Raw genomic sequence first — 12,570 nt, 5'->3', positions numbered from 1 at the left:
TCTAATAATGGTAAAAATCATATTTAGAGAGTCATAAAGAGGTTTTTTATATGCTGCAACTATGAAAACATTCTGTTTATGAACATTATGAACATTTGTGAAATGCACTGACATGACATGAGATGATTTGCAGCCTGTGCAACGCTTGTGACTCATGGATGTTTTTGATGTTTCTCTTTGTGTGACCAGCACTGACCTTCACGCTGATTGAGCAGAATGCCATCTTCCCAGGAAAATGGCTACTAGCATGCGTCAACCGAGCGCAGACCTTCAGCCAGGCTGTAATGTCTCCTCCTTGACGTGCCTGGACAACAACCTGCAGCTGCCCACCTTCACCACGGCCGCCAAAGTCCGGGTGATCATCACCTTCATCCTGTGCGGCGTTTCGGCCTTCTGCAACCTGGCCGTGCTGCGTGCGGCCTACGTCGACGGGAAACGGAAGTCCCACGTCAGGGTGCTGATCATCAACCTGACACTGGCCGATCTGCTGGTGACCTTCATAGTGATGCCGGTGGACGCCGTGTGGAACATTACGGTACAATGGCTGGCAGGAGATGTCGTCTGCCGGGCGCTGATGTTCCTCAAGCTCCAAGCCATGTACTCCGGCGCCTTCGTCACCGTGGTTATCAGTCTGGACCGCCAGTCGGCCATCCTGAACCCCCTGGCCATCAACGAAGCCAGGAAGAGGAACAGGTGCATGCTAGTGGCGGCGTGGACCATGAGCATCTTGCTGTCTGTCCCTCAGGTGAGCTCGCTGGCTGCAGGTCAGCTTCTCAAGGTCAAACAAGAACATGACTTCATCATTAGATCATCCTTTGTAGCTGTTTAGTGTAGAAGTACACTCACATGGTTTTCATACACCCCAGTTTTCATATGATTCCGTTTTCGTCACAAACTTTGGTCTCACTTTACAATAATAATACAGCCGTTGGGGAACTAATGAAGAACTAATGGGGAACTAATGACTCAGGCACATATATTTAGAGTGGTTACAAAGGAACTAATGGGGAATTAATGACTAAGGCACATTAATTTAGAGTGGTTACTAAGGAACTAATGGGGAACTAATGACTAAGGCACATAAATTAAAGTAGTTACTGAGGAAGTAATGAAAAACTAATGGGGAACTAATGACTAAGGCACATAAATTTAGAGTGGTTACTAAGGAACTAATGGGAAACTAATGACTAAGGCACATAAATTTAGAGTGGTTACTAAGGAACTATTGGGGAACTAATGACCAAGGCACATGTATTTAGAGTGGTTACTAAGAAACTAATGGGAACTAATGATTAAGGCACATTAAATTTACAGTGGTTACTAAGGAACTAATGAGGAACTAATGACCAAGGCACATATATTTAGAGTGGTTACCAATAAACTAATGGGTAACTAATGACTAAGGCACATAAATTTAGAGTGATTACTAAGGCACTATTGAGGAACTAATGACCAAGGCACATGTATTTAGAGTGGTTACTAAGGAACTGATGGGGAACTAATGACTAAGGCACATTAAATTTAGAGTGGTTACTAAGGAACTAATGAGGAACTAATGGCCAAGGCACATATATTTAGAGTGGTTACTAAGAAACTAATAGGTAACTAATGACTAAGGCACATACATTTAGAGTGGTTACTAAGGAACTATTGAGGAACTAATGGCTAAGGCACATTAAATTTAGAGTGGTTACTAAGAAACTAATGTGGAACTAATGACCAAGGCACATATATTTAGAGTGGTTACTAAGAAACTAATGGGGAACTAATGACTAAGGCACATACATTTAGAGTGGTTACTAAGGAACTGCTGAGGACATGTATCTCGATTTTAATGTACAAAGAACCAAACAAGCAAAACTATACCATCATCATTGTCATGTTAAAAAATGTCCTCATAGATATTTAAGAGGCTGCAGTACACAGTCATATTTTAATAATAAAGTAAACCACAGGTCGCCTTTATGCTTAAGTCATGAGACGTGGTATAAAATATTTAAAATGAACGCAGAAGTCGCTGGCTAAATTCAACATTTACTCTTAGAAATGATAATTTTCTTGTGTACTACAGATATAGAATTATCCTTCATTATCCTCCACATACATCACGGATGTCTAAAGCAGCCTGGGGACCATTATTGGACCTTGGCATACTGTATTCGGAAAAGAAAATGAAAAATTAATGAATTATCATTGATATATACCGGGTGGGTTTTAATCTAAAGAGGTTTAATTTTGCAAGGCCTTGAACGAGATGTCATGGCATTAAGACCTGGTGAGATTTCTCATCAAGAAAGGTATCAGAGCGGGAGTGAGCTCCATCTTGGAACTGCTGTGCAATGCATGTTTGAAAGCTATAAAAACCCCTCCATAACGCAACCCAGCCCCTGACTAAAACTACTTTTGAATAACATTTTTGTGAGGGAGATCCGCGATCAGGAGAGCACAGTTTTTCAATCGTGACAACGTCATTTATCAAGATTCAGTCTTTCATATTGGAAAGGAAGAACTCAATAGGTTTAATTTCCCTGCTCAGATATTCCTGTTCCACAATGTGACCATCAAGCATCCCGAGGACTTCACCCAGTGCACCACACGTGGAAGTTTTGGGAGACGCTGGCACGAGACAGCGTACAACATGTTTACCTTCTCGTGTCTTTTCCTGCTGCCGCTGGCCATCATGATCACATGCTACACCAGGATCTTCTGTGAGATCTCCAGGCGCCTGAAAAGGGACAACAGTGAGTGATATGTTGAGTCATTTTCTATTCAAGTTGAACTGACTGAATTTGTTCCTTCCTGCCAGTACCCTCCAGTGAAGTACATTTGCGCTGCTCCAAGAACAACATCCCCAGGGCTCGCATGAGAACCCTGAAAATGAGCATTGTGATCGTGTTGTCCTTCATCATCTGCTGGACTCCTTACTACCTGCTGGGTCTGTGGTACTGGTTCTTCCCAGACAACCTGGAAGGGAAGGTCTCCCACTCGCTGACCCACCTCCTGTTCGTCTTCGGGCTGGTAAACGCCTGCCTGGACCCGCTCATCTACGGTCTCTTCACCATTCACTTCCGCAAGGGCCTTCGAAAGTTCTACTGCAGATCGGAAGCCACCGTAGACACAGACGTTAACACGATAATTGCCAGATTCGCCAGTGGCGCAAACCCGCTGAAACGAGAGGTCAGCTCCAGCCCCCAGGATAAGTTCATGATGTGCTGCGATAATGACAGCTCAATTACAGCAGGCGGTGTTCTAACGACACATAACACTGCAGAGACATACCTGGAGAGCGCCATGTGAATACAAATCTGACAATGTGCTTACGTAACGCGACAAATCCACATTCATGCTGTGACATCATGTACTGTATTTCAGGGATGTCATTTCACAAGACAATTCTTTTGTTTCCAACTTTGTGAGTAGTCTGAAGAAGGGCCTTTTCTGAAAGCCTGTGGACTAAGCAAGGTCTATGAAGGAATGTTTGAGTGAGTTTACAGTAGAAGAACTTAAAATCCATGCTTGGAATTAAGATTGTCAGCCAAGGAAAGTAAGGATAATATAATCTATTTTCAAATACACAAACTATTTTTAAAAACTAATACCATTTATGATGTAATTACATTTACTTATATTCAATTTTTTTAAGTACCTATATAGGGATAAAAATTTCAATATTTAAAATTTGAAAAAACATCACAGAAGAAAGTAATAATAATAATAACATATGCAAATAATATCTATTATATATATAGATATTATATATATTATATTATACAATACATTATACAATATCTATTATCCATTATACACAAAACAAATATTTGCAAGCCCTATTTAAAAAAAGAGTGTAGAATAATCAAAACTAATATTAAAATGTATTTTGAAATTGCTCAAAGTTTCACCAAAAAATACAAATAAAATCTCAAAATATTTAAAAATGTTTAAAAAAAAATTTCTTCACAAAAAGTCACAAAACATTTTCAAAAAATACACAAAACATTGAATGAAGTAAAAAATCTATTACAAAAGTCCTCAATAACAATAAACATTACAAATACATAAAAAATCAAGTATGCTAAAAAGAATAAATAAAAAACAACAATAAATCAAAAACAACACATCTAAAAAAAAAAACACTATTTTTTGGGGAAAACATAGTCTAGTCCTATAATTTTCTAGGGGTGAAATTTCCAATTTCCAACAAAAAGTGCCCTATTAAAGAATCTGTGTGTGCTCTGCAAAATTGTAAATTGTGGTATCGCTGATTAAAAGTGTGGACTGTGACTCTGCCGTTCCATTTTTGTCAAATTTAGACAGAACAAGACATAGCACACGATAATCACCCACACTTCAACAACTGAACACAACTCTGCACTGATCCTCTGCATAGAGCTTATCAGCAAACACGCTTCGGGCTCGGCACCTTGAGGGGGCGCTGAGTCAATTCTCAAATGTAACGTTTGTTGTTGTCCTCCCCCCATTGGAATGCAATGGGATTGGTATGTGAAAGCTATAATGAACTGAATTTATTCTCTCTTTACATCACAAAAGCAATTCAATGTTAATGCAAATAGCAGAATATGCCTTATGATCCGTACACATCACACACAAAACAGTCAAAGGACATCTGCATAGCCACATAGCTACTCTTTTAAAGGGGAACTGCACTTTTGTGGGGGAATTTTGCTCATCATTCACAACCATTATGAGAAACATGAACACATTTCACCAACAGTGTTCCATTTACACAACTGACCTGTACATTAACTGAGCTACAGCGATATTGTTATTGTAGCAGCTTATTGTAGCAGCACTCACAATGTCTCAAGCTACTCGCTAGTAATGCTACCTACTGATGCTGGTACTGTGTTATGCTGAAAGATATTCCATCAGTCTGCATCCCAAAGAGAGCCTACATTGTAAGAAACTGTATTGTGTGTGTGTGTACGTTTCACTATAGACTGATCTGCCTAGCACACAGCAACATTATTATCTGCCTGGGAGAAGAGCTGCTGCTCACCTTGTTGACAGAAGTAGCGTTATCCCGGGCTCAAACTGAATCCGTTGCGGCGCCGGTACTGATGGAGTCCGGCTTGCCACAAAGTGCCACTCACACCTACTCCGGTAGACACAGCATCAAGCTCCGCTCCGACTGTGGAAACATACAGCTTGACCAGAGACTGCTCCGGTGTCAACGGCGTCAGAAAAAAAGTCAGACCCAAACTGATTATTTCCGTTGAGCCATACGACCGCCGGAGACGAAGCCAGTGTGAGCCGTCAACAGAGATTTCAATCTCGCTGAATGCTTCCGGTGCCCACAACGGAGCCACAACGGATTCAGTGTGAGTCTGAGGTTAGAAAAATGGTAACTCAAGAAATGCATGTCATTACAATCCTCACATACGTAGCATCCAAATATCAATAAATAAATCTGATTGGGTGATCTGCAAGAATTTGAATCACGTGGACAAGGCGCTATTAGGAAGTGTAGTCACGCCACCGGTATAAAATGTACGGAAATGAAGGACGCAGTAAACACTCTAAAAATTTAGCTGAAGGTGCCAAGAAGCTCTTTCATAAGACTCTCACTTGTCGTTCTTTGGCAATAACTACACCGCTCACAATTCAAATGAGGCCTTGGGGAACAAATTAAAAATCAATATCAGATCCCAGTATGGGGAATGATACAATGAGCTGTGTTGGAATAATAATGTATTCATCTCTGTGTACACGTCACATCCAATCTATTGGAATTTAAGCTTTTTCAAGCTTCATTCTCTTCCTTTGCAACCTCATTACAATACCACCACTGAGTACCGTATCAATGATGAGCAGTTCTTTTATGTGTTTACATCAGTGCCCGTCGTCGCCTGCAGTCGCTTCCATGTCTCTGTTAAAGCTTTGTGCCTTTCATCCAGTGACAGAGCTCTGTAAATCACAACACAGCATCTAAAGCATCTAAAAAAAACCACACACATTTAAGTGAGAGGAGATGACGAGGAAGCCAACCTTTCCTGGAGGTACATGTTGCAAGCGTCCTCCCCAGTGACGCTTGTTTTTGGTTGCCATGGAAATTGTAGATGTGAAACAACATACGGCTCAATGACGTCATGCTCGTCGAAACATAGGACAAGGAGTTGTCTTTGCCTTTTGTGTTTTAAGGAGGAAGAACAACCGGTGGGTTCCTTGTCACCTGGATGAGACAAACAAACCTTCAGTCATGCTTTGCTAATCATTTAGTCATCAAATACATCTTACATGAAACAGACAAAGTGGGGGTAGTTTCTCCAATAAGGCACATTCATTCATTCATTCATTTTTTACCACTTATCCTCACGAGGGTCGTGGGGGTGCTGGAGCCTATCCCAGAGAGGCGGGGTACATCCTGGTCCCCAGCCAATCACAGGGCACATATAGACAAACAACCATTCACACTCACATTCATACCTATGGACAATTTGGAGTCGCCAATTAACCTAGCATGTTTTTGGAATGTGGGAGGAAACCGGAGTACCCGGAGAAAACCCGCGCATGCACAGGGAGAACATGCAAACTCCACACAGAGATGGCCCAGAGTGGAATTGAACCCGGGTCTCCTAGCTGTGAGGTCTGCGCGCTAACCACACGTCCGCCGTACAGCAATAAGGCAACATTTAAAGATAAATACAATTGACATGAGATGTGCAAAGTAGGGCTATCAATCGATGAAAAATATTTAATCACAATTAATTACATTTGTTTATGGTTAACTCAATTAATCCAGGAGGTACACGTTTTTATCTATAGTATATTATATCATATTTTTTTCATTTCAACTGCATGTGTATTAGAAGTATAGCTCCTTTCAAGTAAGTGCCTAGTACTCCCTGTAATTGAGTATATAAATGTCATCTACGGTATTCATTTATTTTGGATGCTCTTCCTGACACAACCATCCCCTTTATCTGAGCTTGGGACCACCACTGGACATATCTGGTGGCCGGGAAGTGCACTTGTCCAAACTGCAAAACAAATTACAGTTTACAAATTACAGTTACAGCGTTCCAAATCTCGGATTTAGAGGAGGTGATAACATTTTGACTTCTGTATTCTGTATTTTTCCAAAATACATGAATACATTGTGATGTTTCATGGTTGAGTAAGGCTTATTATTAGTCAAAGAAATAGCCAAATTTAAGCAAATGTTACGTGTTCTTTTCATGACATCAAGCATTTTCAAGCATAAAAATGGCTAAATGAAATAAAATACAAATATAAAGCATTCAAAAGACACATTTAAAGACTTTGATTAAAGGTAGAATTCTACAATGGTGACTAGGTGTCGATGTTGTCAGAAATTCACTTATGATGGTCGGGTCTGGAACCAACTAACCGCGATAAACAAGGCGTGATAAGTGATACAACTTCATTAATTAAATTGTAATTAACTAACTCGTAGTTAATTTATTAATTATTGCAAACGCAATGCTGTGACGGGATGCCCTTTAGTGAGCACTACTTCTTTATTAATACATGTGGTAAAATGTAACATCAGTGTGCCAACAGTGCAATCTTTTAGTGGAAAGTATGAATTGCGCATACTATATTCAGAATAACACCGCAGGAAAACGATGAAAAAAAATATATAGGACAAATATGTATTGATTCTGTGTAAGATAATAGATACTGTGATACTGTATATTAAAAGACATTATGTCTAAGGCAGAAGATAAGCGCGCACCGCTATTGATCAACTATTTGATGTCTTCAACACACCATGCACACTCGCACGTTTAGAGATAATTGAACCGTAATTGGCCTCGTTTTGTGTCTGGGCTACTTTTTCCAGTTTGTGTAATTGTAATTTGTTTCGGCTTCCGTGAATGTTTCTTTTTTTTTACCTAGCATGAACAGAATGTGCTGCTTGTCGTTCAGAGTGTAAACAGGATTGCAGGGGGTAGCCAACAGATGACCAGTGGGAGGAATCAGGGCGCATACTATGGCTTTGTTGATGGCATCTTGCAGGAACATTTTCCCATTACGATGCACCACAAGCACCTTTCCGGGAAAGCACAAGAAGACAAAAATATGATTTTCAACTATTCTTTTCACGTTTTCCCTCTCTTGATAGTCTGTATTCCTACCAAGCCCTTCAGGAACGCCACTGATGCAGTAACAGTCAGCATGTCACGACTGTCTTGTGGCCTTTGTATGCGATTAAAAAAAACAGATTTTAAAGTGTTAATTTGATGAATAAACATGCATGCATTCATTGTGGAAATAATGAAACATTTTGGTAACCTTTGTGAGAGCTGCAATGTGACAGCTGCTGCTCCTCGCCTTGTGTTCATAACATACAAAGCTCCACTCTTGCAAACCACCATAAGATGGATTTCACCTGCGGTTAAGGTCTGGGTAATATCAGTGCATGCAGGCCAGTATTCCACAAACTGCAGCCTGAGAAAAGCGCTGTCTGTTGAGAGCGTACAGACAGACAATGGAGCGCCTGAAGGAGAAATGATGATAGGAAGAATCAAACAAACCCCAAAGCTGTTTTGGGTATTAAAAAGCCTAACAAGCACAAATGTTTATTTGCCTAGCAGTCACATACAACAACGCTTTCTTTTCAAAAACTGATTCAGCCTCATTATAGTCTTTTGGGTGAGTTCCTCTGAGGGAAATGCTAAATATATCTGAGATGTGGCCTTCTGGAGAATGCACCGGGGTCACGCTATAAGTGTGTAGTTGCATGGCACGGCTGCGGGCGGCTCCGTTCAGATGTCACAGTAGCTGGCTCACAAGAGGAAGCTTAATTTTTGATAGTTGATAAAGTGAAGCAGATTCTTTATGTAGCTGTTGATTCTTATTCGACTACAGAATGGCGTATCTCAAATTCTGCCATTTTAAAAGATAATCACTTTGATCAGGTTTGATTTCTTTTTACTATGTGTGGAGTTAGCATGTTCTCCCCATACGTGCATGGGTTTTTCTCATGGGAAATGAAAAAAATATGATATAATATACTATAGATAAAAACGTGTACCTCTGGATTAATTGAGTTAACCATAAACAAATGTGATTAATTGTGATTAAATATTTTAATCGATTGATAGCCCTACTGTGCACATCTCATGTCAATTGTATTTATCTTTAAATGTTGCCTTATTGCTGTACGGCGGACGTGTGGTTAGCGCGCAGACCTCACAGCTAGGAGACCCGGGTTCAATTCCACTCTCGGCCATCTCTGTGTGGAGTTTGCATGTTCTCCCCGTGCATGCGTGGGTTTTCTCCGGGTACTCCGGTTTCCTCCCACATTCCAAAAACATGCTAGGTTAATTGGCGACTTCAAATTGTACTCCCCCTCTTGCCCAAAAGACCCACGACCCTCGTAGGGATAAGCGGCATAAAAAATGGATAGATGATTATTATTGCAGCTCTTGTATTGGTTATCATAAAATTGTTTTAAAAGATTAAACCCATATTTGTACTTGTGTTATATGTTTCTTAGCTACCCTTTGACTTTTGCGTGTTATGCTACTAGTTGATGTGTTTAGTGTTCTTTGTAAGATGCTAACGTGAGTCGGATTGCTATATTGAGTAATGACTTGACAAGCTCATTGTGAGTGATTGGCTCCTGACAAAGAAATACTCACTGACTACTAGTAGTAGTTTTGAAGTAAAGGAGATGTCACAAGATTAGAATATGATCATAAATTAGCCACACCACAGAATAACTCGCAGGGTTCAAAGTTTAAGAAAAAAGTTGTGTCTTATACATCGGAAATTACGGTAACTAAAACATAGATAATAGCAATACCACCAATGATGTAGGCTACTTACCAGCGAGCCTGTCCCAGACACACACCAGAGTGTTGCTGAGGCCGAGCACAATGAAACGAGTGCACCTACTGACGGCGGAGCACAGGATTTCTGCTGCATTGGGCCACAGCACAGACGGCTGAGGTTCTGGATCTGCATCATAAACAACTTTATTGTTGTGAACACTGAAAGTAAGCTTTTTTTAAAAGCTGTTTTTATGTGACCTTGTTTGGACTTTGGTGTTTTGGACAGCGTGTGGTAGAGAAGATTGTAGCTTCCGTTCCACCAAAAACAGACAATGACTGGACATCCTGCTGTGAGAAGATGAATAGGTTAAAAAATTTAAATAAAAATAAAAAATGTGAAAATTCTGCTGTATTCTCTTTTACAAACCTGGCGTTGGTTTACTCTCGCCATGACAAGGACCACATTTCATGAGAAAGTGATAAGTGCAATGTCTGAGAAAGACTGAATGCAATTAGCAACAACTCAATCTCTCCGTGTGGATTTGTAGTAACTATATTGTACCTAGGTGGCTCGTTTGTCTCATCAAGGATTAAACAGTGAGTCAACAAGTCGGAGGAATCAGCCATGTTTGCTGCCAAACAACACAAACACATCTCCAAAAGTCACGCAAGTAAAAATAATATCACATTTATTCAACAAAGTCTTCATTTTAAGTAACTAATACCTGCAGCAGGAATAATTTTATTCACCCGAGCAGCTGGAGACCATTTCATATTTGCAGAGATTTTGGGATCCTGTGGATAGAAAAGCCCACTAATGAATCATATTGGGCCTCAAGTCATAAACAAGAGAGATTCTGAACATACAGTAAATAACATAAATGGATTTACGTATAATTACTATACAACAAAAAGTGCCTCTCACTTCATACTACACCAGACTGTATCTATACTGTCACCATACCAAACTATACTCTTTTATATTATACTTTAAGTCATTTAACTCAGCTAGAATATATATATATATATATATATATATATATACTATAGTATATTTAACGTCAGCCGGAAAGTACATTTACCACCCCATTCTGCACTATAGTACCTTGAGCTCTCTCAGCCAGTCCTCGACAGGAAAAAAATAAATATCCAGCCAAATATCATTGTTACCTAAGAGGATACATTTAATTATGCAATTTTCAAATGTAAAATACAACTGATAATTTCAGGAAGTGGTGAAACAATAATAATACTTACAGTTCATTGTTATAGCTCCATAGTTGCCTCCTTCAGATATGTCAAAGTTCAAGCAAATGCTCCTTTTGTTGATATCATCCTGATATAAGAAAAAAAAAAACTGAAAATAGCACTAAAAAGCCGGACAAATGTGTTGATAGTTGTGGTAACTCACCAATGTGTTAATAACACTGAAGAGATAAATAGATTCTAAGTTATACAAAAAGACTCTGGCAACACCTGAGGAGATATATATGACAAATAAATAAACTGTTATTTGTCATCATCATGTTTATCATTTATCACATACACAAACATTGCAATTAACGTGGGAGTTCTTGTTGTGGCTACATGTAACCTCCAGTGAAACACTACAGTGACGGATGAGTACACTGTTGACGGAGCATCTAATAACATAGAGAGGCTTAATATATTGTACCAACCCATATCATCAATACTGGCCAGCAAATAGGAGGTCTCACAGGTGGTGACCATGTGAACAGATGTAATCTCCAGCTTGTCCTGCTGCCACGACGCCTCACAGGACAGAGTACTTGAACACCACACAGACAGGCCCCTGGCGTGACCTATGGTGAGGTATTTGTCGTCATCTGAACACGAAAGGCAATTGGTGTGCGCAGGAAGCTGCAGGATCAACAAGACATAGACTCTTAGAACATGCTCCAATTCAAAATAATGCAAAGTCATATGAAAGTATTTCCTCATAACGCGGCCAATGCTTGTAATGTCTTTTCGCCTGAATAAAATAAACACAGCACCTCTAATAGTCGCCTTAACTATCAGCAGACATTTTTATGACACAGAGCATGCATGGCATCTGTAGAGGTGAGTGCTTAAAAAAGTTAGATTGAACTTGAACTTGAACTTAATTTGTGGATTTATACCATAGCCAACTGAAACATATTGGCAGATCTAGTGTGAGCCATATACAGTATAATACATATGTTAAATGTTACCATAAAGTAACAACTTTAACAACAACAGTTAAAAAAAAAATACTGTGCATTGTGCATCACAGATAAAGGACTTAATGTATGAAGAAACTTAAACACAATAATGAAATAGAATTTTAAAAAAATGACAAAAAATTGTCACGTGTTTTTCATAGGACTGCAAATATATATTCTATTATTATTACTTTTGTTGCTGCCACTCTATATGAGGAAATGCGGTAATTAAAAAAAGCGTACCTGTGCCGCACTGGTCAGTTGTAACACCGCGGATTTCTTTCTTAATTTCCCTGCACTGCTACAAACTGACGTCATTTCTGAAGCGGTTGAGCCTTTTGCGTTGTTAATGGACAGCAATGAGCATTAAAATAAAAAATGTGAGATTTTTTTTAAGCAGTTTAACGCTTTGACTCTGGCGTGGTGTCGTTAGCGAATGCTAATGACTGTTAACGTTAGCTAACCGTGTCATGTATTACTGTAGTAGATATATAATAATCTATACCATCTCGTTTCAATTTAACGGTTAAACAATGCCTTCCTTTTAAACAAATGTGTTGTGTTTTAAATCTCCTCCTACAATACAAAAACCGGACGACGAGGCT

At 39.5% G+C, this 12,570-nt stretch overlaps 2 protein-coding genes across 2 annotated transcripts; one reads left to right on the top strand and one right to left on the bottom strand.

Annotated features, from left to right (window-relative positions):
* Positions 1-359: 359 nt before the first annotated feature.
* Positions 360-4,761, top strand: LOC131139453 (putative gonadotropin-releasing hormone II receptor). Its single transcript, XM_078795619.1, has 3 exons — positions 360-745; positions 2,537-2,741; positions 2,807-4,761. Exons 1-3 carry the CDS (start codon positions 506-508, stop codon positions 3,295-3,297), a joined length of 936 nt encoding a protein of 311 aa, XP_078651745.1. The 5' UTR covers positions 360-505; the 3' UTR covers positions 3,298-4,761.
* A 789-nt stretch (positions 4,762-5,550) lies between these two features.
* On the bottom strand, positions 5,551-12,325 carry wdr93 (WD repeat domain 93; the record flags this gene model as incomplete). The annotated part of the gene is made up of 15 exons (XM_058089095.2): positions 5,551-5,925; positions 6,007-6,190; positions 7,878-8,034; positions 8,121-8,181; positions 8,278-8,482; positions 9,817-9,948; positions 10,020-10,106; positions 10,189-10,253; positions 10,324-10,393; positions 10,487-10,556; positions 10,867-10,931; positions 11,019-11,097; positions 11,173-11,237; positions 11,441-11,642; positions 12,209-12,325. Coding segments are annotated over 15 exons (1,647 nt in total), but the record flags the coding sequence as incomplete, so codon positions are not given.
* Positions 12,326-12,570: the final 245 nt, after the last annotated feature.

This window comes from Doryrhamphus excisus, linkage group LG13, assembly GCF_037039965.1.
Source record: "Doryrhamphus excisus strain RoL-2023G ecotype Guam linkage group LG13, RoL_Dexc_Guam_v1.1, whole genome shotgun sequence".
NCBI lineage: Eukaryota > Metazoa > Chordata > Actinopteri > Syngnathiformes > Syngnathidae > Doryrhamphus > Doryrhamphus excisus.
This window is presented reverse-complemented; position numbering and strand designations above follow the sequence as displayed.